This window comes from Astyanax mexicanus, chromosome 21 (assembly GCF_023375975.1).
Source record: "Astyanax mexicanus isolate ESR-SI-001 chromosome 21, AstMex3_surface, whole genome shotgun sequence".
In the NCBI taxonomy this organism is placed as follows: Eukaryota; Metazoa; Chordata; class Actinopteri; order Characiformes; family Acestrorhamphidae; genus Astyanax; species Astyanax mexicanus.
Genome location: NC_064428.1, coordinates 17,011,843 through 17,039,830, shown reverse-complemented (window position 1 = coordinate 17,039,830; position 27,988 = coordinate 17,011,843). Strand labels below are relative to the sequence as shown.

Genomic DNA, 27,988 nt, shown 5'->3' with positions numbered 1-27,988 from the left:
GAATTACTTGCTGTTTGTTAGGGTGTTGATAGGTGGTTGCTATGGTGTTGGTAGGCGATTGCTATGGTGTTGGAGGGTGGTTCATATGTGGTTTCCAAGTGGTTGCAGTGGGGTTGCTTGGTGGTTTCTTAGGTGTTGCATGGTGATTTCTATATGTTTCTATTTGGTTTCCTTGTTCTTGCTTGGTGATTGCTGTAGCCGATAATGCCTAATATCTCCCTGGGTTACCGAAACACTCAGGGTTTCTTAGTGTAGCACTGTCAGGCAGCTTTAGCCGGTAACTGTGGCAACCCAGTGGCGAGACCAGTGGCAAGAATTAGAAGGAAAACATGGCGACACCCCTGTTCCTTACTAGTGTTGCATAATGCGCCTTATAATTCGGTGCGCCTTATGTATGAAAAAAGCCTAGAAAATAGAAGTTTATTCATAGTGCGCCTTATTATATCATTCAATACAATTCTTAACCCTCCCCTCACCACTCTCTCTCTCTGTCTGTGTGTGTTCAGGATATGGATGCATCTGTGCTGTCTGGCAGAATGAAAGGAGGAGGGGGTGTGGGTGGTTTCCAAGGTACTGGAGTTCCAGCTGCTGCCAGCGTCCCTTATTCAGCAGCTTTACACCCAGGAGGTAAAACACACACACATACACACACACACAGCACAATGAAATCAGATCATCCACTTCATTTACTAATTTATATGTGTGTTGTAGCGGTGAGAGTGCTTCCGCCTATTCCTGGAGCAGCGATCATGCCCAGTGTTCCCGCAGTGCCAGCTGTAGTGCCGGCTGTAGTGCCAGCTGCAGTGCCGGCTACTCCAGGTAGCATCAATACAATAGCTTCAAATTCACACAAAATCAGTAAAGCTGCCAAAAAGTTCGATTAATGAAGCTGATTCATTCTGTGTCTTGTCTCGCTCAGATGCTAATACTGTAATGGCCCAGCAGCAGCAGGCTATCATCAACCAGCAAGCTGTCATTATGGTATGTAACATACACACACACACATTGTGCCCAAAATGCCATTCATTCAATCTAGGGGTGTAACGATGCACTCTGACCACCCTGTGCACCCTCCCAACGAACCCCAGGCAAGCCAGACCTCTATTTCTGCTCCCACAAGCCAAAAGAAATTACAGATCCAATACAAACCCTTTTAGGAGGCTGCAAAGAAAAATGATGGACAGGTTTCTCTGGCTGTTGATTGGCTTAAAAAAGTGACTGACATCAAAAAAACTGTTGTGTGATTGATTTATTCTAAAATGATTGACATTCTGTATACTCTTTGCCTTTTGCTTACGCCCACTGGTTCTCCAGGCCTCCACTAGGAGAATTCTGACCTCTAGTGTTCAAACAGTTGAACTGCATTCAATTTCATAGTAACATAATGTGGAATCACCTGTTCCCGTGATGCTCATCATCAAATTTTTCCATCGAAATGCATCATGTCACGAAAAGTTCATGGAAGTGAAAAACTATGAACCACAACCATTGTTGTCTATTCAATGAAAAAAATAGCAGAAACATAACACTTACATCTCATTTACGTCTTGACACATTATATTTACACCACTCAAATTTACATACACTCTGCAAAGAAAGTTTTTAATTCTAAATAAGGAACTGAAACAAGATCTGATGCTATTATCTGGTTCACTGGAGCTTTTGCAAAAGGCTAAAAACTAGCTCTATGGCAATCCACGCTGGACTGATGCTGTTATTTGACATGCTAAAAGCAAGAACTGATGCTAATATCGAGTAGGCTGAATTCTTTACAGTGGCAAAAAGCAAAAGGTTGGATTGGTGAGGTAATCTAGTGCAATGGAACCTTTGGAATTGCTGAAAACTAATGTTAAGCCAAACAAAGCAAGAACAGATTCAGTTTTTTAACAAAGTGGAACCTTTGTAGTGGCTATATGCTAATACTAGGTCAACTGAACAAGGGCTGATGCAGTTATCAAACACACTGGAGCCTGTGGAATGGCTAAAGCTAACATTAGTTGACTGGCAAGAACTTATACTGGTGCTATAAAGGTTCCAGTGTACTTGACAGTGTACTATAGTATACTATTAAGTATAATTATGTTTAGTATGTCACTGTTAAGTACAAAAAAGTGAAAACTGAAAGCATACTTGCTTAATTTTAGTTTAAAAGATGTATACTAATAGTACACATTAAACTCCTTTTTTGGTCCTCGGTTTCTATTCAAGAAATTTAATTGTCTGGTCTGTATTTGCAAGCTGACACTTTCTCTCTATTATTCAGGCCCAGCAGATGACCATGCAGGCCATGGCTATGGTGACCAGCCCACCCATGTCTCCACTTACCAGCCCACCCACCAGCCCACCCCCAACTCCTTACAACACCCTTCCCCCTAGCCCTTACCCTGCAATCCCACCAAGCCCTTATGCCAACATCCCTCCCAGCCCGTATGCCCATGTCACCCCCTCATCCTCCTACAGTGGTTCACTGGTCAGCCCCTACCCCAGCGCAACCCCAAACCCAGTGCCTTCATCCCCCACCAGCCCTGAAACTCAGAGTCCAACCAGTCAAATCGGCCCACTGAAGACCCCTCAGCTACGGAAAACCATTCCAGCACAGGTTCAGTTCACTTTTAGTGCATTTTATTAGAAACACCTACCTACACTTCTGCTTACGCTCACTGGCACTATAAGGCACACTGGATTATAAGGCGCACTATCAATGAATAACTATTTTCTGGTCTCTTTTCATACATAAAGTGCACCGGATTATAAAGCACATTTTAAGAGACACTATTAGGAACTTTTAATTCAGCAGGTCTAAGTTAAGTAAAGTTAAGCTAAGTAAACAAAACTGTAATAAAAAAGACTTTCTTTTAAAGTCAAACGAGCACTGGATATAAATCTACACAGATTTCTCTCCTGCTTAGATTCCTAAATTTCTCCAGCACTAAAGCTAAAGCATTAACATTAGCGGCTAACCATTTGCGGGAAATGCTAATGCTGCTTCAGCAGTGCTAGACGAGGTTAGAAGCAGGCTACAGGGCGATAATTTTATTAGAAATGTCTATATTAAGCTTCCACACACTATGGCTACTATATTAGAAACAACTTACTTATCTTAACGTATCTTCACTCACTGGCTATTTTACTAGTAACATCCTAAATACATTTTATCACAAAATTGAGTACATCCCTCACATGTGTGTAAATATTTTATTATATCTTTTCATGGGACAACACTGAAGATACAACACTCTGATACAATAGAGAAGAGACTACCTTCTAGGACAGTGCCGTGCAGACAGAGTTTATGAGTTTAGTCTGAGTTCACTTCTGTAAGCTATGCAGCAGTGCTGGTAATACACAATTTTACCATTTACACTTGGGGTGTACTCACTTTTGTTGCCAGCACTTTAGACATAATTAGCTGTGTGTTGAGTTATATTTACACAGTTGGACTGCTTGTATTCAGCAAACTGTTTGCGGGCTTTCTTGTGTATAAACTTCAGAAGAGGCTTTCATCTCTGACATTGCTGGGCACGCATTGTTATACAGTGTAAAAAGATAAAAAAAATTAAAACCTTTACTCAAAAACTACAAAAATATGAGGGATGCACTTACTTTTGTGAGATATTGTACCTTGTGCTTCCACTCACTGGTCAATTTATTAGAAATATCTATATTTTGCTGTCACTTACTGCCACATTGTTAGAAATACCCAACCTGACACTGTGTGATACTGTTTTTCAGGGATCTAAGGGGAGTTTTGGAAAGAAGCAAGCTCCGCCTACTCCAGTCAAACCAATTACCATAGACAACAAGCCTGCCAAGAAACACAGTATGTCATTCTTCAACTGCATTTTCTGTCTTGCATATGACGTCAGGTGTGTATGTGTGTATTTGAATTGTCAAACTTTTGGAATATTGCTGTGAGGATCTGAATGCACTCATCCCAAAGATGGCTCTCCATCATTCCAGTGCTCCACAGCCCATTGCTGGTTACTATACCACTCTAGTCAGTGCTTAACAAAACTTAGATAACCTTAGGCTTATAAATTTATTTTTTTATATGGTCAGCAATGGATGCATTTGTTTTATGTAATAATTAGTAATATGGTCCCCACAAACATTTGGACATCAGGTACACCGACTCAACTTGTCGTGTTTGGAGGCAGAGAAATGCTGGATATGACCCTAAGAACACCATCCCCTCTGTCAAACATGGACATGGAAACATTTTGGGGCTGTCTCTTTGCTAAACAACAGGAAGACTTCACCGCATTGAGAAGTTGATAAACGGGGCTTTCTACCATAAAATCTTGAATGAGTACCTGTTTTATAACAGTAAGGATGGCTCATGGATGGGTCTTCCAGCATGACAATGACCCAAAACATACAACCACTGAAACAGAGTGTGGCTTAAGAAGAAGCAGTGTCCTATACAGTCTCTAGGCCTTAATCCCATAGAAAATGAAATTAGCTCAAACATCAAAACCTCCTTGAATTTTTTAGGATTTAGAGATATTTGTGAAGAGGAGTGAGCCAAAATCCGCCCTGTGTGCACCTCTGTGCTTGCCAACAAGGGTTTCTCCAACAATAATTAAGTCATGTTTTGCTTGAGGATCAAACACCTTTATTTAATGTTTTTATTCTGGATTTGATTTTTTGTTGATATTCTGTCTCTCTCTGTAAAAATAAGCCTTTGAAAGGTGGTAATATATACAGCTCTGGAAAAAAATAAGGGACCACTTAAAAATTATGAGCTTCTATGATTTTATTACATTAAAAAGCTCTAAATATAATCAAGAAGAAGATGATCACAAGCCATCAAACCAAACTGAACTGCTTGAATTTTTGCACCAGGAGTGGCATAAAGTTATCCAAAAGCAGTGTGTAAGACTGGTGGAGCAGAACATGCCAATATGCATTGTAACTGTGATTAAAAACCAGGGTTAGTTCACGAAATATTGATTTTTAAAACTCTTAAAACTTTATGAATATAAACTTGTTCTCTTTGCATTATTTGTTGTCTGAAATATTTTCTGTTATTTCAGCCATTTCTCGTTTTCTGCAAATTAATGCTCTAAATGACAATATTTTTATTTGTAATTTGGGAGAAATGTTGCCTGTAGTTTATAGAATAAAACAACATTCAAACATATACCTATACATATCAAAATCAGAGAAACTGATTCAGTGTGTGTGCGTTTGTGTGTTTAATACCTATCTCTGTTTCTCTCTCTTTTTTAAGCAATCTCTGGACCAAAGCGTGAACCTCCAGCTCCAGCTACAGAAGTGGTTAAATATTCTCTCTCCAACTCTGAGCACATTGTTCCCAGCCACAACATAAAGGACATCATCAGACAGTACCAAACCCCACCCCCAGAGCCAGCGCCGGAGAATAGGAGGTGAGTTGTTTTTGGTGCTGTTGCTACTGTTGGATACTATGGTGTGCGCAGTGTCTTTGTAAGAATGGAACTACTACGTGGTGTTTTCTGTATTTCAGGAGGGAACGCAAAGGTTTTGTGAAAAAGAAGAATCCCCACGATGAAGCCATGCAGATTCTACAATCCCAGATGGATAACCCACCTCCACCACAGGTGCAAATTATAGAGAGTGTTAAAAAAGTGTTATTTTGGTCTGATACTGGTTTATGATCACTGTCCAATATAATAATTTGATTGCGAAAACAATTGAGGGTGGGGCAGGATAATACATTAACCTTGCCAGGCAAACTTGTTAATGCATCATCGTGCAGGGCTTCTGTAATGTTCCATAAATTTTCTGTGAATATGAAATTTACTTTACTTTTGGAATTAGCCTTATTTTAAACACTGCAGAACTCCAGCCTCAAGCTAAAAGAGTCTGCAAATTCCTGTGGAGAACTGCATTATGGAGCACAGAGTGGAATCAAAACAATAAGGGGCTACATATCAAATATTAACGACTCCATTATGTGATTCATTTAGCTTTCTGACTGTTGTTTCTGTACATGTGCTATGATTTCTGATACTCACTGTACTGGGGTCATTGGTATACTCTGGAGAGGGATATCTGGTTAGTGGTGATAAAAGCAGGGTTTCCTGCAGCATTATCTAGGCAGGGGGGCTGCCTTGACAACTAATTTCCATCCTTCACCATTTATGCAAGTCATATTAAGCTGACACCTCTTGTGCTAAAGCCTGTCACTCAGTTTTTCTCAAAACATTCTTTTTGTGTTTGTATGTAGAGAATAGCCCCAGCTCCAATACCTGGATCAAGAGAACCCGGTCTTAAACCAACTAAGAGCACAAAGAAGAAAGCACCAGAACCCCCACTATATATGCCACCCCCACCCGGTAAGACATTTAAATACACATTGTTCCCTTTATCACAATAATCCTTTAATTTTCCCCCAAATCATCAGTGTGCCTTATAATCCAATGCACCATATGTGTGAATTTTACCAGTCAGGTTGTAAGAAGCAGTTAAGCCACTCTGCTGAAGTACAGCTTTATAGTTTCGTTCTATAGTTTAGTTCTCCAGCACCGAGACTCGAGACTTGGGCAGTATTAGCATTAGCTGCTAACCACGCTAGGTGCTAGCTATTTTGCAGTTCAGAGTTGAGTATTATGAGCCTGTAGCCTACTGCAAACCCGGGCTAGCAATGCTGGAACAGTATTAGCATTACCCGTGCTAAGCGCTAGTTAGCTCTTTTGCTGTTCAGAGGTGAGTTTATTTTGCTATTTTTAAATAAATCAAAAATATATATTAATCAATGTTTTAAAAGTTGCAGTCTTAATCATAGAAACCTTTATTGCTTTAGCTTTTTTGCTGTTTTTATTAAACAAAATGGGGCACCACTCACTCTGTAGCAAAAATAGAGAACAATGAGTTTAATTAAATGAAGAGGTCTATTTTTGTTACAGAGTAAGTGATGCACCATTTTCGATGAAGATTTGTTTTTATTTTTGGTTCAGCCGCATCTAAAAAGTTGGGTAAAGGCACCTTGTTTCTAGCATTTATTGCTTTTTCTTAATACCATTTATCCAGATCCAGTGTCCAGAGATCTGCCAGTGGAATTAGAAACCATTCAAACACAGCTCCATCGTAGCAGCACTGAAGAACACTACACATACACAAATGTACCTTGGAAGATCTTCCTCAGGAAAGAGGTTTGTGTTTATATTAAAGTCTTAAATATTTTAAGTGTATTATTTGGACTATTAATTTTTCTAGGTGACAGATCACTGAAAAATAAAAGTCTGAATCTGGTCTAGTCAGTGGAAAATGTTTCAGAGTGTCTAGCCAATAGGTTTAACACAGGGGCAGATGCAGTGTTTTGTGGGCAAAGTCCACGCTGTAGTGGACATTATATTAATTTTATCATTATTTCAGTTATTTTTAAGTTTTATTTATTTTCTATATTTGTGCATAAATATGATCTTAAACATCATCAGGTCAGTCTTAAAAGTATATAAAGAGAATCCAGTTAAACAAATGAAACAAAAACATTATACTTGTTAATTTATTTATAAAGGGAAATGATCCAATATTTCGTATTTCATATTTCATAAGTGACAAAAGTATGTGAACCTAAAGGATTCAAACAGTTAGTTTGAAGGTGTTTTTAAATAAGAGTCAGGTGTTTTCAATAAATGGGATGATACTCAGGTGTGAGTGGGCGGAGCCTGTTTTATTAAAAGAACAGAATCTATCAAAGTCTGCTCTATACAACACATGTTTGTAATCACCAAAAAATGATAAAAAAAAAAGAATAAAGTTATTGTTTTGGAATTGCTCAATCAAAGTTCTGACCTTAATCTAATAAAAATGTTGTGGAAGGACCTGAATTAAGCAGTTAATGTTAGAAAATCACCAACATCCTAGAGATGAAGCTGTTCTGTACAGAGGAATGGGCTAAGATACAGAAAGCAAAGGTTCATAACATTTTGCCATTCACAAATATGTAATATTGGATAATTTCCTTCAATAAATAATAAATATTGCACAAGGTCATGTGAATAATTCAAGCTCACCATTCCAAAAACTTGCAGTATCTTTGGCTGCAACTCCTTTTGCTTTCTTTATCTACTTTTACACTGTACACTGTACAAATATTAATAGACAGTTATGGGTTTCATATAAATAAAGATGCAACAAAGTGAAAGTAGCTTTTTAGATGTATAGCATATTTTTATACATAAAAAATATAAGCTATGTATTCTGGGTGCTTTTTTGGTCATGTGTGATCTTACAGCACATTACTCTTATTAGGTGTTCTACCCCAAGGACAGCTGGAATCACCCTCTAGTGCTGGACATCATATTCAAACAGGTAAGAGAGCCATGCTGCCCTCTACAGTTTGAGGAAAATTCAGATGTTTTGTATGAAAAACGATTATGTATGCTTAACTGTATGTGATCCTTATTTGGTAATATAAATTAAGAATATTACAGTTCTGGTATATCCAATTCTAGTAAACTGAGATTGATCCAGTCATAGTTTCATTGATACAGTATAGTCTGTTTTAAACCTTTCAGTTTCCTTCTCTTTCAATCCCTTGTTTTCGCCACTGTCTTTTAAAAGAGTCATCTGATGCCCTGTTTATTAAAAGATTTTGAGTTAAAGAGGACGGGGAAATATGATCTGTTTGGTTATAAACACTCTGAAAAAAATAAGGGACCACTGAAAAATGATTCCCTGGAATATAATCAAGAGGAAGATGGATGATCACAAGCCATCAAACCAAACTGAACTGCTTGAATTTTTGCACCAGGAGTGGTTTAAAGTTATCCAAAAGCAGTGTGTAAGACTGGTGGAGGAGAACATGCCAAGATGCATAAAAACTGTGATTAAAAATCAGGGTTATTCCACCAAATATTGATTTCTGAACTCCTAAAACTTTAAGAATATGAACTTGTTTTCTTTGCATAATTTGAGGTCTGAAAGCTCTGCATATTTTTTGTTATTTCAGCCATTTCTCATTTTCTGCAAATAAATGCTAAATGACAATTTAATATTATATATATTTTTAAATAAAACAACAATGTTAATTTTACCCAAACATATACCTATAAATAGCAAAATCAGAGAAACTGATTCAGAAAATGAAGTGGTCTCTTAATTTTTTTCAGAGTTTTATATTCCTAAACTCATATGATATTTTAAAGGTGCGGGCACAAGGCTTTAAAATAGACTGTTGGTGGGGTGTAATGTAGCAATGAGCATCGCTATTCATAACAGTTTGTTGATTTGCACAGTGTGAGGAAACTATTTCTTGTTCATTATTAAGTGAAATTTCTCTTGTGTATTTATAATTGTTCTTTAAGTAAGCAAAAATATTGTATCTGATTATTCGATTAATCACATCAATTTTCAGTAGAATATCTGATTAATAAAATATTCAATAGCTGCAGCACTAGTTTGAGCTGATCTTTGTTCCTAATGAATCAGTTGTCCTGTATTGTAAAATTGTCTATATTTTACACTGCTGTTGTTTTTCCTCAGATTGTGACAGACACGTTTTCCGAAGCCTGCGTTCGAATCACCAAAGAAGAGCGACTGAAGATGAAGGCTTTGTTCAGTAAGTGACTTTCAGGTTCTAAGATGATGTTTTTTTTAAGAACCGTGTAATTGTCTTGTTGAGATATAGTTTTGTCCTTTATTCACTCTACCCCCTTTTCCTTCTTTTTCTCCTCTTACCCCAAGCCTGTTTATGCCACAGCTTAAATTGCCTTTATATTTTGAATATGTGTTTCTGTGTTTGATTTCACAGCGCAACACAAAATTGATCAGAATGCGGATATTCAGGACGAGAGTGTAAAGAAAGCTGTGGTGGCGGCTGCTCGGGAATCATGGGATATTTATTTTTCTCGTCTTTTCCCTGCTTCAGTGAGTACTTATGTGAAATTAACAGCTACCCACAGATTGCTGCCCAAATAAACATTCACTCATGTCTCAGGCAGATAGGTAAATGTGAGGAGTAATAGGCTCACACACCCGACTCACTCTCTGTATCCCCAAAAATGACTAACACAAACCAGATAAGGGACAAGACAACATTCATACTCACTGTGCATCAGCTCATTAACTGTAGAGCGATAAAGAAAAGCAGAGAGTGAGTCTACCATGAGCTATATCTTCATCAGAGACGTTCTATGGGAGCAGGATTAATAGATTCACAAAAATTATCCACCCCAAAATCTTGTATAAATCCCGCCCTTCAAAAGCTAAAACTAGCCTGATATCTATGGTTGCCACAGACATTTCACAACACAGTAAAATTTCATTTTGCACTGGAGTTTTTTTGCCAGCTGTGGAAAATATTAAAAGTAGCCCAAAAACCTTGCAACTCTGACTAAGACTGAGCAAATAGAAGAGGGGCTGATCATGTGATTGGCCAAAGTATTGTGCAGTACTATAAATGTTAATATTATAAATATTATTGTATTATTAATGTTATAAATATTAATAATAAAAATAAGTAAATACTGACAAATAAACAAATGACATAAGTAATTAACTTATTACTTATTAAATTAAAGAATTAACATATCCCTGTCATTCTTTCTCACAATAAAAATAGATCAATTACATTTTTGATCAAAATATGATCAAATTCAAAGTAGTATATGAATTCTGATAATCTTTACATTGATTACATATTTAAGTGTCCTGATATTTTTCCTGAAAAATAACATCATGCATGTGTAAAAATCTTCTATAAAATTCGTTGTAATTTTATATAGGTACATAAACTATCAAAGTCTTCTGTAAAATCTGTTTAGGTCCCTAAAAGTTTAGCTGGCAAGATGCAGTAAAACATGCACTGCATCAGGGGTCATACTAGTAGGAACACTAAATGGAAGGCAAGACAAATATAATCGATACTAATCAACTAATTGAACAAAAATACACAGCAAGGATTTCCCAGGAATATGTCCGTCATATTGCCTATGAATGTACTGGATCTACAGGCTAACTGAGAGCCTTTTTTTAGTTGTAATTTTTTTACCAACTTATTTTTTGTAATAATATAACTTACATATGTCATTAGTACATTTACATACACAACATTTCATTATGTGTGTGTGTGTGTGTGTGTGTGTGTGTGTGTGTGTGTGTGTGTGTGGATTGCAGGGCAGTGTGGGCACTGGAGTTCAGGTGCTGGCGGTGTCTCACTCTGGTATCAAACTTCTGAAAACAGTAAAAAGCAGCACCACAGCTCCAGATTACTTCAGAGTACTTCGACCTTACAGGTACACAGGGTTGATTTTAGAGTTTGTGAAATTGATGCTACATGTAGAAATATGTAGTATAGAGGCTAAAGGCTACTGAAGTGTTGGCCTGTATATAATCTTCATCTGTATGGTTTAGAATTTAGGGAGGATGGGTTACAGAGTTAAGTAAAGGTAAGCTAAGTAAACAAAACTGTAATAAAAAAAAAAAAAAACATTTTCTTTTAAAGTCAAATGAGAGCTTGTTTAAACATGGCAAATGCACAGGATACAGTCCGATATACTTGCCTCTGAACAGCATAGGGGCTAGCCCTTAGCCTAGTTAGCACCTATTGCTAATGCTGCTTCAGACTCGGTGCTGGAGAAACTTCACTGAAACTCCTGTATAACACTGAACTTCAGCAGAGTGGCTTTACTGCTCCTTAATACCTGACTGGTAAAATGTATTAATAAAGTGCACAGGATTATAAGGCACACTGACGATAGTCTGATCATTAACATGAAAACAAGCCAATATTTGTTTACACAGTGCCAAAGACATATGTTGTATTTCAGTAAAAAAACACTGTATCATTACACCCATGACTAAGATGTATCTTTAATGTTATCATCTTTCTATCTCTCTGTCCCACAGCTACACTGATATTCTATTCGTGACCATCCCATCTCCAAACATGCTGGAGTTTAACCTGATGAGTGAGAAGCTGATCCTCTTCTCAGCTAAAGCTCCACAGATCAAACACTTGGTCGACCTCTTCATCTCCCAGCTCAAGAAGGTCTGCTGCCTCCTTCCTTCCTTTCTTTCATTTTTTCTTTCCACAATTCATTTCATTTTCAATAATCCACTGGCTTAAACTATCTATAGCAGGGATTATTACTAGTCAGACCTTAGTCCTTGTACAGACCTAAAGTGTTTTTTTTTTATATCCACAATCCATTTAAACTTTGTGTGATCTATTTTCATTTCTTGCAGTCCAGCCATAGACAGAAAAAGTATAGTTGATTTGTGCATAGTTTACAGACTTGAAAACAGTAACTAGGTGTCATGTTTCTTGCACCTACATTACATATGGTTGTGGACATCCCTTTTAATAAATACATTCAAATGTTTGGACAGTAGAGACCATTTTACAAACCAAATGTTCCTCTATTATATATGTAATATAATTAATTTATTGAATATTTAAGTTGTTACTTCAGGCTTATTTAATAATTATTTTAGTAATAATTTTGGTTGGTAGAAAAATGCTCAGATGCAGTTTTACAAGCACATTTACCACCCTATTATTTTACCAGAGTGCATACATTTATTCATTAATCTGATCATTGAATTTCTGCATTCATGCAAAGAGCATACTCCAATTTCTCAGTTTGAATTTCATCACAAATTCATTGATAATATTATCTGCAAATAATTAAAAACAATTAAGTACATGTCAACAAACTGTACGTTTTACTCTTTAATATATCTTTTTAACAAATGAGAAATATTTGCCCCTTGTTCTCCTTCTCTCTGCAGGACTCTGAATATGCTGTAGCTGAAAGGAATTATATCACAGAGGACCGAGCTCTGCTGAGCTTCCATAAAGGAGACATCATTCGTTTACAAGCCATGGACGGATTAGAGGAGGGTAAGACACACTGTTAAACTTTTGACTGCTTCTGTAAAGAAAGTGCTTGATTAATATATAGTATAATAAATATAAAATATAATATATTTAAACTCTTACTTGTTTTTTTTTTTTTTTTTTTTACCTTAGGTCAGTTGTATGGATGTGTGGTTAAAAAGAAGGTCATCTACCTGGAGGAAATGAAGAGAGACACAGCAGACTTTGGTAAGACGTGTTTAATAACAGAGAAAACTAAAACAAATGTTTTAACTGTATCGGATCTTAGTGAGAGCGCTGGATTAGACTGATTTCAATTACTACATAGTCCAGCACATCTAACTACACTAATGTTAACAAACTAGTTAACAAAGAGGAGTACTTTTAAGTGTGAAAGGGTCACAAATTTCGAAATAATTATAGGAAGTTGAGTCAGTCTTTAAACAAACCAGAGAGAATCGGTGAAGAATTGGTGCCGAGATCCAACTTCCTTTTCTGGTGCTGGAATTAATTTATTTACTGTAACAGTAGATAAACCCTTATTTATAAACAGAAATAAAAATAAACTGAGGATAATCTCTCATACTCATTCTGCTGTTGGGGGAGTGTGTACGTGAAGGGGAGTCGGATTCTGACAGAATATACAATTTAGCCCACACAATCACATGACTCTGCATATGACCCCTTCAGGAAGCCATCTCTGTCTGTGATCTGCCTGACCATTACAGATTGGTACAAATTATTTAGCTTTTTTACTTATTTTTTCGTCTTTTCTGGACAAATAATTGTAGTTGCCAAATATTTAGTGCATTCATAGTGAAGACGGTGATCACAAGAGGTTCTTACACTTAAGAAAGATAAGACAGCTTACTGTGAGTTCCTCAGATGGGTGTAGTAGAAGATCTGCAATGGCAAAAGTGCTAAAACTAAGTGAGTGTTGGCCAGCAGAGGGAGTCAGAGAGAAAACACTGTCCATCCAGGGTAATCTCATGTTTTTGTTGGGGTAACTGTCTCTACTGTCCAGGGAAGGTGATTTCTATGAGGATTGAATTGCATTTAGTGACAAGAAAATCAGAATGTTGGATAATCACCATCAGACAATTATTTATAAGCTCCCACACTAAGCTGTTGCTAGGTTAATGCTAACATGTTGCTACGGTATAGAACTTGGTTGCTAAGATGTTGCTAAATGGTTGCTATGAGGTTACTAATTAGCTACTGGGAAGATGCTATGGTAGAGTTCGTGATTGCTAAATTGTTGCTACACATTTGGAGTTGGTTGCTAAGTTGTTGCTATGTTTTTGCTATGTAATTACTAAGGTGTTGCTATGCTTTAAGCTAATACTTTTGTCTAAATATTTATTAGCAGTGTTGTAAGCATTCTATAGGCCTTATAAACGACACATACACCCACATGCATATATCATAAATATTACAAGTAATGTTATAAATATCACAAATTAACTCTAAAACACATAAATTGGCAGAAAATTGGTGTAATTTTATTTAACCAAATTTTGTTTGTTCCAGGCTGGAGGTTTGGAGCAGTGATGGGTCGCAGTGGTGCGTTTCCATCCGACTGCGTTGTTCCTGTTGCAGCTCCAGATTTTCTGAGTCTGCCTGTGGAGAGGAAAGGTGAACCGACGGACAGACAGAGCCGAATGGTGGCATCAGGAGCTGTCGCTCTCGCTGTAGCATCCAGTGCTGCTGCACACGAACTGGACCCAACACTAGAGGTCTGCGTGTTAATCTGTAATACATACTGCTAACAGCATGATAAACAGTATTAATAGGCTAGCTAACTTCTTCCCCATGTCAGACCTCGAATTCTTCTCTTCACTTTTCTCTTAGCCCAGTATTAAGCTGAGCTAAAGGTGCTGTTGCCATGTGAGTCAGCCAGACCTTTTCCTGTACCAGTTTTCTCCAGTTTCTCTGGCTTTATCTGTAGTTTCTCTAAAGGGTCTGTTTCTGTGTCTTTTTATAGTTATTATGATAAAAGTGACAATATGCTGTGTGTAAGTGTGTAAATGCTGCAGTAGAGGGTGCAGGAACAATATCTGTTCTAGCACGGATTTACTACAGACAAAAATGTTCTGTAGTGTTAAAAGATGTTAATCACTATGGTGAGATAGAATTTTACTAACAATCTGCATGTCTTACTACAGGGCGATGAATTTGGTGATTTTGGTAATCCTGAAGTTGAGGGGAGCATCCTTCTGGACAGTCAGTACAACATGGTGGAGTTTGCCAAGAAATACTTCAGACAGTCGAATGGGAGCAAAAGGTTTTAAACATAAACCTAAACATAGGTATAATCTAGATCTCAAGGTTGATAGGCCTGTGTTAAATCTTTCTATGTATTCCATGTATTCAGTGATTCATTCAGAGACAAATCGAAGAAGGGCAAAGGGAAAGATCCAGCAGAAATGGTCAAATTCAGCAAGGTAACAAACACAGAAACCCCCACACACACACAAACCTTAAACTGTGAATCTAATTTATGCATATTAATGTATATCCCTATAAATTAATTTAAAGTACACTATATGTCCAAATGTTTGTGGACACACCTTCTAATAAATGGATTCAGTTTGGACCTGCTGCAACAGCTGTAAAAATCCTAACATTAGAGGAAACACAACAACATAACTTCAGATATTACTTATTGTTCTCACCCGTTCTCAGTTTATCACCCTATCTCCTTATAAGGGCGTTTTTCCCGGCCTTGTCCCAGTTCACTAGCCGGGGCAGCGATAGTATATTGGACCACAATCCTGACGACACATTATAATATTATATTATATATTTGTTTTCTTTCTTCTTGGGTTTACCTGCTTTGAGATCAACTGTTCTGCAATTGGGTTCAACAACCCTCTGGGCTGGAGAGCTTCTAGTCTGTAGCACTCTATCCCATTACACTTTACATTTCCAGAAACAGAATTTTTGTGGCCCGCCACGTAATGGAAAATATCTGGCCCACAGCCAAACTTAATTTCCGATCCCTGCTATAGGCAATATTTATTTTTTGGCTCTGTATTGCAACCATTTACATTTTTTTTTCAGACCCCGATCCAGGAGTCCCTAATTGAGTTCAATGACCCCAACATGAACAGAGTCGCTTCAGATATCTTCCTGGGTGAGTAGAGATCAGTTCCTTTAAATATATTGCAATGTTAAAGGTAGTTATTATGTTTTTTGCTATAAAGTAGACAACTTTGGATTTAATATAAAAGTTATATATAAAGTAATTGCCCCTCTGTCAGAACTTGTCTGACAACACTTTTTGTTTTGTCTGCTCAGCCATAATGAAGTTCATGGGGGACCATCCTCTCCGAGGCCAATCGGAACATTTTGTACTCTGCACCTTTCTGAAGGTAAAGATACTTTTGTGGACAATTACTCATCCACTGCTTCTTCCAAAGTCAAGAGAATAGAGATTCAGGGCCCTATCATACACCCTGCGCAAGGTCAGCAGCACCATCAACAGTGTATTTTCACGCCTTGCACTCGCACTGTTAAAATAGTGTCGGAGTTTAGGAATAAATCTACACTGATGGGTGTAGTGGTCTGGAAGTGAGGTGTGTTCAGGTAAATTACTGGCATGTTATTATTTTGGTGGCAGAAATCACAGGTGCGCCACTGACTGAAATGAACCTAGACAACAGTCAATTGTCCATTTACAAAGTGCCACACTGTTAAGATACAAATGTGCCAAAGTCAGAGCTCACCTGCCTCTTAAGAGAGGGAATGACAACTGACACACTGATTGGATTATTTTACATCACACCCAAAACACACCCATGATTTATTAAGAGAATAAGTACATCCCTTTTTTTGTACATTTCAAGCTGGGCTAGGTGTATTTTTTGTGCCCTCATGATAAGAAAGACACATGGACACACCCTTAATCCAGCTGCGTGATCTGCAGTTGACCAGTATGCTATAGATCACTAAACTAGGGCTCACAGTCTCTGCTCTTTTGAGAGGGGTAGACACTGGAGCACATTGATTGATGAATTGATTGCACTTCAACTCATCCCAAAGACATTTAATAGAACTAAATCACTCCAGAGATCACAGCTGCACATCTTTACACTATAATTCTGAAGGCTGTATACTCCTCTAGCCAGTGCTTTGCTTCTCCAGACCATCCCTTCCTATTGGTAATGCTTGCCTATGGATGTTATAATATACAAGCCATTGGCAGCAATGGATGTAACTTAGTATACATATTTGCAGTGTGTGTTTGTGGAAATTCAATCTAATGAATTTAGCATTTAGCTGCTAGCATAGATGTGCAAATGCACTCACACACACATATACACTGTGTTTAAAAGCATTGCCAATAGAATAGGGCTCTCTGAAGCAAATAAACATTCCCCTAATGGCACCATGCCTAATGCCATGTGTGACTAGAGGGGTACAATGCCCTTTAACAGCTGTGAAGTATGGGGTGATGATGCATCCAATACTTTTGGGAGTTGTAGATAAGGTGGGTTGGTGATCATCCAAAACCCTGACCTCACAAATGCTCTGAATGCCAACAAAGCATCACAAAAATACTCCAAAAACACTGAATTGGTAAGAAACAATGAATAAGCAGATTTAAAGTAGTGCTGATGCTGATTTATGATATACCAATAAATTATTTTACACTTTTACAGTTGATTGGGGAGTACGGGCTGATGAGGGATGAAGCATACTGCCAAGTTTTAAAACAGATCACGGCCAACACCAGCTCCAAAACGTAAGATACAATAATGTGAACTATACTCTTATTCCTTGGACATAAGAATATTTACTATGAGATCTGTATGTATATATCTGTATGTGTATATATGTTTGTGAATCTCTCTCTCTCTCTCTCTCTCTTTCAGTGATAGCTCTCAGAAGGGATGGCGTCTGCTCTACACTCTCACAGCATATTGCCGCTGCTCAGAAGTGCTGAAACCTTTCCTGGTCAAATTCTTACAGGACGCCTACAAAAGTCCAGGAGCTCTATTTCAAGGTAGAATTTGTGTTGCTGTCAGAATGAGGTTACTTTAATCTGATGGAGGAGTGAGGGGGGGAGGAGAGAAATGATATGATTTCGACTTTTGCTCATGAATATACATACATGGAAACTTATCACCTCTGATTGGATAAAACAGCACTGCAAGGCAGAGAGACGGACAACAATTAGAAATGTTTTAAAATAAAGACATTTAACACAAATAACGGTCTTTGCAGTGTCATATGTTACTTTACAACATGTGTAATACCCTGCTAAGTGCAGTTCAGCCACTGACCTAGTCTTAGAGTCTCTGTAAAACTCCAAATCCTCCGGAGATCCTATTTAAACCTATAGTTACTTGCACACAGAAGTGGGTAGTCCATGTCCAGACAGTAAAAATACACCCCGGGGTTTTGGGGGGTGGTGGCTGAGCCGTCCAGGGAGTTGGAACCCTGGGGTGGATTTTAACTTTCTGGACCGGGACTTCTCACACAAGAGAGCAAGCTAAATAACAGTTAAACATAGGTGTATGTTTAACTGTTTTAAACATACACCTACCTATCTCAGTTGTACTTCACTGGTGGTGTTTTTTTGTGGATTTTAGCAGAAGGACACCTTTAAATGGGGAAATAAGATTGGGCCAAAGGAACGACTGAAACACTATTTTAAGGAAGTTAAAAGAGCAATTAAACAATAAATGATTAAACATTTAGATGTATATGGGCAATATTAATGGAGCTACACCTACAGAAGTATTGTGGAATAGCACACCGGAGTCTGTGCTCAGAGTCAAGTCCAGCTATTCCAACAGGATGTCTGATTAAAAATTTGTGGAATGCTATTTGAATGCAAAATCTGCAGGAATATTCGGGCTGCATGGGATGGATTGTCGCAGGACACTGTTAGGAACCTCTCCAACTTTATGCCGAGACATCTGTCATGTTGCCATACATACTTCTGTATGTGTAGCTCAGTAAATATCACCCATATCAGTCTAAATTTCTATTATTTATTGTTCCTAGTAACCTTTATCTTCCTTCTGAATTGCATTGCAATCTGACACTCCCTTTTGATGAGTGTATATATACTGCTTGTCCCAAAACAGTTATATTATTCATATTATTTACATATAAATACAGCTAATGTTTCCATTATTTTGAACTGCAGTGAAGAAGGAACTGAACTGAGTCTGAGTGTTGTGTTGTGTTGTGTTTTTTTTTGTCAGGTATTGCTAAAGCATGTGAGCAGAACCTAAGGAAGACCTTCCAGTTTGGTGGGAGGAGCGTGTTCCCCAGCAGCATGGAACTCAAAGCTATTATGGTCAGAACACTCAGACACACTTATATACACTGGTGTGAAAAAGGTTTTGCCCTCTACAGATTTATTTTGTTTTAACCTTTTTGTCACACTGATATTTTTCAGATTATCCAATATCAAATAATCAACTTGAACATCAGACAAAAATAATCTTAGTAAATATAAAGAAATGGTAAATGGTAATTTAATTTTTAAAGGGAAAATACTATCCAAACCAATCCATACAAATCTGAGATAGGCTGTTGTGTTCTTTTTAGTCAGAAGTGTTTTTTGCCTTGGAACTCTCCTATGGAGGCCATTTTTGACCAGTATCTTTTTTATTATTGAATCATTAACACTGTCTTTAACTGATCAATGACTTTGTTTTCTTATCGGTTTTACATTTCTTCAGATTGCAGCATAATGTGCTGCTTTTTTAAATCTTTTATCTGCTTCATGTTGTCAGACAGGTTCTATTTAAGTGATTTCTTGATTCTACAGGTCTGGCAGTAATCAGGTCTGGTTGAGGTTAGTAGTGAAATTGAACTTAGCTTTACAAAAAGTGTGAATAATCACAGTGAATTTATAGAGGGGCAAACCCTTGTTCACAAAGGACAAGATTGGTTTGGATAGTTTTTTTCCCTTAAAAAATGTAATCATAGTTTAAAAATCTTTTTATATTTGCTTTCATATTTACTCAGGTTATATTTGTTTGATATAAAAGTTTGTTAATATGAAAAAGGTAAGTATGACAAAAATGCAAAAACTAAATAAATCCGTAAGAGGGCAAATACTCTATTACTCCACTGAAATATGTTCTACAAACACTCTCAGTACACAGATCAGTCATGTGATTTTTGCTACCGTGTGTTTGTGTGTTTCCTCAGGCTGGTCGAAGCTCAAAGAGGCAGCTCTTTCTGTTCCCTGGAGGAATTGAGCGGCACCTCAAGATCAAAACCTGCTCTGTAAATATTTTTTTCACTTTGTGCTTTATGCTAGTAGTAATACATACACCAATCAACCATAACATTAAAACCACCTCCTTGTTTAAACACTCACTGTCCATGTTTTAGGTCCACTGAGCATATAGGAGCACTTTGTAGTTCTATAATTACTGACTGTAGTCAGGACCCCACAGGACGACAGGGTCATTCTCAAAATTTTCAGTGAGACTGACATGGTGGTGGTGTGTTAGTGTGTCTTGTGTGTAAAGTTTTGTGTCATTGTCAGTGTGAACTAGTCCTCCAACCAGAAATATCCAGCCAACAACATCCTGTGGGCAGCATCCTGTAAAAAGTGTCCTGAGAGCACTGATGAAGGATTAGAGGATGACCAATACAAACTGGTGGAGCAGCTAGTTTGGAGTGTCTAATAGAATAGAGACAGTGAGTGATACAGTGTTTAAAACCTCCAGCAGCACTGCTGTGTCTAATCCACTTGTGCAATACCTCATACACCACCACCATGCCAGTGGCACTGCAGTGCTGGGAATAATTCTCACCACCACCAAAATAATAGCTGCTCTGTGGTCCTGAAATCAGACAAATCTAAACAGACCAAATGTATACAACAAAAAATGAGAAGTTTAGTCAACTTTTACATCCAAGGGCATGAGTTATATTACAATGCTTGATTATGTGATGCACATGTCTGAAAAACAAAATGAGGAAGTAAGCCTTTCTAAATAAATCTATGACATAAACAAAACACCACATGTTTTTATAAGGCAATAGAACAATCCTTTTTTAAGTTCTAACCCCTTTTTAAATATTGGAGCCATTCTGGTGAAACTCAATCATTTTATTAACTCATAATTTCAACTCTGTTACACTATCATGTTTGTGTTAATATTTTTATATGAATATGTTTGTACTAATATTAGCATTGTGTGTGTTTGTAGGTGGCTCTAGATGTCATAGAGGAGTTGTGTTATGAGATGTCTTTACAGAGACTGGAGGCCATGGACGAGTACACCATTTTCATTGTTACAAACAGAGGTACACATTTGAACCCAGACAACTCAGTTAACGTAAATAAAAATAAACTGACATGTCAAAAGTCATGTGACTGAAACTAGTATTCTATCCCATGAAAGCTTAAATGAGACTGACCTGTAATTCACTGTTCACTGTGGGTGGTAATGCCTTCTAAAACATATTCCAAGTCCATACTGTATGTGACACTATAGAATATTTAAGGCTGACACAACTTTGGAAAGTAAATTTCCTATTCAGCTGGCACCCACTATCAGGTCTCACTCAAACTCATAGCAAAATCGGATTTTTGTAGCCTTGCCATGAGCATGGTGGCCAAAGTTCAACCATGTTTACATGATAACACCTAACAAGTAAACAGTAATACTAGAATTAATTCCCTTCATGATTAATTAACATGTTGCTATCACATCACTTTTGAGTGCATACGCATTTCAGTTTATGAATGGCAAATCTTACAGTGGCATGCGAACATTTGTCGGCATGTTGCAGGTCAAAATGTGCGGCCTCTGAATAAGAGGGAATACATCCTGGACATCGCCACAGAGGCAGAGCAGATTGACAGCAACTACAGCTTCTGGTTCCGTCGGGTTATTTGGGCTCAACCCCTCAAGTTTGACAACGAACTCAGCGTCACAATTCACTACAATCAAGTATGAACCGTGCATTATCACCATCTTTAGAAGAATACATTATGTATTTAAATTACATAACACTTACTGGACCCTTTTTAGAAATATGTACCTTCTGATTCCATTCACTGTTCACTTTGTTAAAAAACACCAGCCTTGCTTTTACTCACTAGTAGCAGGAACCTTGTACATCCACTCACTGGTCCTTCTTCAAGTAAAACACCTCTCCTTACTGAAACATCTCTTTCAGCACTATATCAGTAAATGTATTTGTTTATCTTTACAGGTTCTTCCAGACTATCTGAAGGGTTTGCTGAACGTTTTGCCGCCAGGGAAGGTCAGCGAGCAGCAGTTTAACCAGATTGCCAAACTTGCAGCTTTGCAGCACAGAACCAAGGACAGCCTCTATGCACCGACTATGTATGTTTATAACACTTCACATTTAAACTGTTCATGTTTGTGAGCTTTTGAGACATTGGGACCTATCTTACGTTCTTTGCAAGGTGTGTCACAATGCTCATTGTTATCTTACACCTCGCCAACTGTATATTTTCACGCCTTGCACCTGCGCTGTTAAAATAGTGACAGAGTTTAGGAACATATCTTTATTGATGGGCATCTGGAGTATAGCTATCTTGGCAGTGGAGAACACAGGTGCGCCACTGACTGATTAAAACCTTGACAACATTCAACAATCAGATGCTTATGTCTATCTTGGCCAAGCTGGTGCGCCATGCGTGGGGTTCTTTGGTGGGATTGTGAGGTAACACTAAATATTTGGACGTGTCACAACCAGATCATGTTGCTAAAGAAATGGCTAAACATGGTCAAACACTGTAAAGTTTCTCTTAAAGACTGAAAACAGTTATTTACAGATGGTGCACAATGTATGTTTCTAAAGATTTCTAAAAAATCTTCTAAAGGTTTGGAAGATTTCTATATTTTTTGTTGCTCTAACCCCTATAAAAAACTTGTCATGTTTGCTAACACAATGCTTATCTAGTCTCTCTCTGTCTTTTTCTCCCTTTCTCTCTGTAGCCATGAGATAGTGGAGTACATCCCAGCCCAGCTGTTTACCAGACAGGGCCCTCAGCAGTGGCTGCACCTGGTGGCGCAGCACACTCACGCCGTCCAGAGCCTCAATCCTCACCAGGCCAGATCACAGTTCCTCGGTACGTTCTTCAGTAGACACACACATACACACAAGCATGTACTCTTACATGTTTAAGGAAGTAATTAGATGAAAAATACAAAATATTACCTACACTGACAGAACAGGAACAATGATCATATCAAGTGGCTGTGCTCTGTGATATGCCTTGGAAGCTAAAGAATGTGTGTGGGGAGAGTTACTTGTCTGTTCACATGATCAAGACACCCCAATCATGATCATTTACATCCACTGCACTGTCCACTGTGGGTGGTAATGTTAAATACACATGTGACACTCTGGATCAGGGAATGTTAAATGCCCACACAACTTGGTAAATAGAATGTTCTATCCATCTGGCACCCCTATCAGGCCTTACTCAAACTGTAATTATGCAGAAATGTTGAAAAAAGGTAAAGAAAAATTGTATAGCCTGGAGGCAAACCAAGGTCTTTAATTATTAAGGTCTTCAATAATTAGGCAGACAACACATTTCCATTTCATTGTTTCTTATTTGCACAGGAAGTGAATTTAAATGAATTACTGTGTGTCTGTCTTTGTTCTAGGGCTGGTGTGTGCATTCCCCATGTTTGGATCGTCCTTCTTCTACATCCTTAGTAGCAGCAACAGCACAATCCCCACCCCCTGCATCCTGGCTGTCAATCAAAATGGCCTCCACTTCCTGGATACAGACACTCATGTATGAACTGTCTACACTTATACAAAACTGATCTACATGTGGTCCAAAATCTACAGCTCTTTATGTGTAAAAATAACTGACTATCGCCACTTTTTCCCCACTTTTTCACCCCCACCATGCAGCACACAGAACTGAGTTCAGACAGAGCGAGGAAATATAACCATAGAAATCTCAGTTCAGTAAGGACTAGGGGAGGGCGATATGGCCCTAAAATAATGTCACGATATTTGCTGTTTTTTTAGCAATAACAATACTCTTGGTGATATGACAAAACACTGAATTTAAAAAGTTATTTCAAGAATACACTACTGAAACAAAATGAAAATAAAATTTTATGATTGCATACGATATGATGAGGCACACCCCTAACTGAGATATGAAAAAATACAGAATTTTATCAGATTTATAACAGAAACAATGATCCAGAATGTCATGATACTAATAGTCAAGTCAAGTCAAGTCATTATCAACCGCTTTATCCATTAAGGGTCGCAGGGGGTGCTGGAGCCTATCCCAGCCGGCATCGGGCAGAAGGCAGGATACACCCTAGACAGGCTGCCAATCCATCGCAGGGCAGACAGACACAGACAGACAAACAGACACATGCACTCACACACTCACACCTATGGGGCAATTTGATGATACTAATAATTCACTCCAAATATCTCCATATATCCAGAATTAAAGTAAAATAAATGATTCTGGACAGATATAATCTAGTTTCTAGATTAGATTAGATTAGTAGTCTCTAGTTGATATATAATGGGAAATGAGTGTGATTTTTTCTTTTGTTCAAAACAGCAAAAAAGTAGTACCCTGATGTGATAATTAAGGGTGGGTGATATGGCCCAATATTTCAGGGTATTTATCGTTCGCAATAATTAAAAATGTTGATGATATTATTGCCTACGATACGATATGGCACACCCCTAATAAAGACATGTGAAATTCAAATATATGAAGTTTTGAATATGTGAAATCAAATATTGGTAAATAATAAAGATAACAATATTATTGTCATTTTAAGACCATTTATATGCCATTGACATCAATAATTCAGTAACAAAGCAATTATACCCTTTTAAAATCCTCTCAAAATTGTCAGTGCGCCTTATATTCTGGTGCATTTTATGTAGAAATTTTGACAGTCAGGTTGTAAGGAGCAATAAAGCCACTCGGCTAAAGTACAGAGTTATACAGGAGTTTAAGTTTAGTTCTCCAGCACCGAGGCTGGACCAGCTCTTTTGACGTTCAGATGTGAGTATTATCCGCCTGTAGCCTGCTGCTAACCCCGAATAGCTGATATCGCCCTGGCTTACCAAAACGCGCGGGGTTCCTCAGTGTAGCGCTATTGGGCAGAATAAGATGCTAACCACAGCTAGCTTTAGTGGAAATCTGGAAATCTAAGCTTGCTGTAAATAAAATAAAGCGCTTTACTTACCCAAATAAACAGTTTTCAGGAAAGAAAGACCTGCTTATAGTGTTATAAATATAGTAATTATCATGACTTGTGGTAGCAATTAGCTCAAATCCTGATTAATTCAAATCCTGTTTAGGAGAACATTGTGTGACTGTAGTTTTTGTTTGTTTGTAGGAGGTTTTAGTGAAGTTTCCACTGAAGCTGGTTCAGTCAACACACACCCAGCGGCCTACTGCAGGAACAAGCTACCCTTATGTGGACATCTTGCTAGGGGAGATGACAAACCCCAGGGTCACCCAGTTACAGCTGGAGCAGGTGATGCCCCCCACACACACATGAAATTAACACAACAGAACAGTTAAATACCAGCACCAAAAGTTTCATATTCATTACACGTTTTGTAATGTTGTTGCTGTTTTCTAATGTTGTGTTTTGATTGCAGGGTTTGGAGCTTTGTCGGGTCATGGCCATGCACATTGAGAATCTGCTGTCACTCCGACAGAAGAGGCTCACGCTGCCTCCCAGTGAAATCACCCTCCTCTAACACATTTTATATACATCACATTAACATAACAGTCAGCCATAACATTAAAACCACTTGTTTAATATTGGTAGATCTCCCTTGTACAACCAGATCATCTCTAACCATTCAAAGCATGAGCTCCACAGGATGTCCTCAGAAGATTTCCTGTGGTATCTGGCACCAAAATTATTATTATTTCAGTAATTCAGTTGGAAATGTGAAACTTATATATTATATAGATGTATTACACACAGAGTGATCTATTTTAAGTGTTTATTTATTTTATTGTTGATGATTTTGGCTTACAGCCAATTAAAAAAAACTAAATCAGTGTCTCAGAAAATTTTAATATTGTATAAGAACAATTAGAACTTTTGGCAGTGTAGGCAGTGTGTCAAGTCCTGCTGGAAAATGAAATCTCCATAAAAGTTGTCAACAGAGGGAAGCATGAAGTGCTTAAGATTTTCTAGGAAAACACTGCACTGACTTAGGACCAACACAAGCAGATGGCATGACTCTCCAATCTGATTTTTCTATCTATAATCATCAACAATAAAATGAATAAACTAAATCACTCTGTGTGTAATAGATCTATATAATATATGAGTTTCACATTTTTAACTAAATTACTGAAATAAATTAACTTTTAATGACGTTTTTAGATGCACTAGAAGTACTCACCCCTTAACAGCTGCTGCTGTAACCTGTGTTATTCACTTTCCCTGTCAGTGGTTTTAATGTTACAGCTAATCAGTGTGTATAATGTGTAAGTATTTTTGCTACAATCTTATAAACTCAGGGGTAAAATAGTTTGACTATTTGACTAAATAGTAGTGAAATATCAGTACTGCATTTTCTGTGATCATCAAAAAATGGGTTGGAACCAAACATCAATGGCAAATTAGTCTTTAATGTCTTTCAAGCAACACAATGACTATAAATATGCAGTGGTTAAAGAAAATATATGGCAGGGCTGACATGCTTGGAAATGACAATTTAAGTTATTTACAGTATTTTGTTATATCCACAAAATACCGTGAACTATAGCTTCCTTTCTTTAATAAGCACTCACATGGTTGGAAATTACAGGGAACAGAAAAAAGAGAGCAGAATCTGACAGGGAGAATAGAAACAGAAAGAGTGAGCATTGATGAGAGTTATGGAGTGTCTGGTCCTGTTTATACAGCAAAAAAAAAAAAAACATGTCAAAGGACCTGTGATTAACCCTGTGATTACATTAGCAGGCAGTGAGGAGGCCAGTCCTTGTCACATGGAAGAGGCTAATTTGTAGTTTGATTTAGCAACAACACGACAACAGGTCAGAAATCTAATTTAGGGTTTTCTAAACTTTATGAGAACAAGCTATGCTGGAGTGGAGCAACAGTCTAAGTGCTTGGGTCTATTAAATGCCTCAGACCAATTGAAAACATAGGTTTTCCAAAGTTTCCAGTTTCTGTTTTTCCTCAAAACCTCCATGAGGAGGCCTTTACTGTGGATCTTCACTAACCAGCTGTTGAATCAGTGTGAATCAGAGCAAGCAAAACACTAGTGATTTTAATGGAAGTGTGCAAATATGTCAAAGGATGACTTCATACATTTTTGCACAGTTAATGGTTTTTAGAAGTATTTTAATCAAAACTGCTATTGTGTCTTCCGTATTTCTAAAATCACTTGATAACAGATTACTGTCTGTTCACACACATACCAGATATTATATCAGATTACTTTTCCACATTTATAGTATGTATCTGCAAACGTCTTTAAGTCTTAGGCTTTCTGCAGCTTTTATATGAACAATATTTTTGTATTAATTTATACACAGATATGTATGTTATAATTTTATGTTTTTGCATCATGTTTGTATAATTTAGTACATGTTTACACACAGAGACACATTCATGAAAAGCAAAGCAAGAAAAGGGTATTACTCAGGATAATTAAAAATGAATGTAAGATTTTGCTTTTCTCTCTTGTAACTTGTGTATTTTGAACTTACTATTTATTTTTGTAAAAGTCTGTACTTACATCTGTGAATTGAAAAAATGCAATCAAATAAATTAATTATAATTTTTTACTAAAAAGTGTGTTTATGATATATGATTTATTAATCCTGTGATGTGTTTAGTGGGTAAGCATTAACCCCTTCACTCTTAAAAAGTATTTCAGGTGGTTCTTGGACTGATGCTATAAAAGAACACTTTTTAAGACATTTTAAAGACAATTGTTATTTTTCGGGGCCAAAATAGCACTACATATATGTTTGAATTTGGTGCACATGTATAAATTGGGGTCGGTCTGAATTCAAAAAAGTGTCAACACCAGTGGCAGTGACTCAAGGGGAGGGAATATTTTTTTTAAAGAAACACCTTTGTCTATTTGAAGGACATAATTTATTGCATGAAAATTTCTTTATTGCTTTTTACCCACAAGATAAGCAGCCAGTAAAGATATTTGTCTTTTATCATCACTCTA

The 27,988-nt window shown here is 37.4% G+C and overlaps 1 protein-coding gene across 1 annotated transcript in view; it reads left to right on the top strand.

Moving 5' to 3' along the window:
• The window catches only part of myo15ab (myosin XVAb), a 70,528-nt gene extending 42,973 nt beyond the window's left edge, over positions 1–27,555 (top strand). Inside the window, exons 33-64 of the mRNA XM_049469476.1 lie at positions 507–627; positions 712–819; positions 920–981; positions 2,264–2,599; positions 3,733–3,820; positions 5,234–5,390; positions 5,489–5,582; positions 6,212–6,320; positions 7,015–7,136; positions 8,239–8,298; positions 9,472–9,547; positions 9,740–9,855; positions 11,104–11,222; positions 11,836–11,977; positions 12,721–12,832; positions 12,962–13,036; positions 14,339–14,544; positions 14,974–15,092; positions 15,183–15,252; positions 15,872–15,944; positions 16,109–16,182; positions 17,473–17,555; positions 17,686–17,816; positions 19,027–19,121; positions 19,985–20,062; positions 20,998–21,094; positions 21,584–21,744; positions 22,010–22,143; positions 22,762–22,895; positions 23,440–23,573; positions 25,168–25,308; positions 25,436–27,555. Coding sequence (XP_049325433.1) covers positions 507–627; positions 712–819; positions 920–981; positions 2,264–2,599; positions 3,733–3,820; positions 5,234–5,390; positions 5,489–5,582; positions 6,212–6,320; positions 7,015–7,136; positions 8,239–8,298; positions 9,472–9,547; positions 9,740–9,855; positions 11,104–11,222; positions 11,836–11,977; positions 12,721–12,832; positions 12,962–13,036; positions 14,339–14,544; positions 14,974–15,092; positions 15,183–15,252; positions 15,872–15,944; positions 16,109–16,182; positions 17,473–17,555; positions 17,686–17,816; positions 19,027–19,121; positions 19,985–20,062; positions 20,998–21,094; positions 21,584–21,744; positions 22,010–22,143; positions 22,762–22,895; positions 23,440–23,573; positions 25,168–25,308; positions 25,436–25,537 — 3,729 coding nt within the window. The 3' untranslated portion in view covers positions 25,538–27,555. The remainder of the gene's footprint in view (positions 1–506; positions 628–711; positions 820–919; positions 982–2,263; positions 2,600–3,732; positions 3,821–5,233; positions 5,391–5,488; positions 5,583–6,211; positions 6,321–7,014; positions 7,137–8,238; positions 8,299–9,471; positions 9,548–9,739; positions 9,856–11,103; positions 11,223–11,835; positions 11,978–12,720; positions 12,833–12,961; positions 13,037–14,338; positions 14,545–14,973; positions 15,093–15,182; positions 15,253–15,871; positions 15,945–16,108; positions 16,183–17,472; positions 17,556–17,685; positions 17,817–19,026; positions 19,122–19,984; positions 20,063–20,997; positions 21,095–21,583; positions 21,745–22,009; positions 22,144–22,761; positions 22,896–23,439; positions 23,574–25,167; positions 25,309–25,435) is intronic.
• Positions 27,556–27,988: the final 433 nt, after the last annotated feature.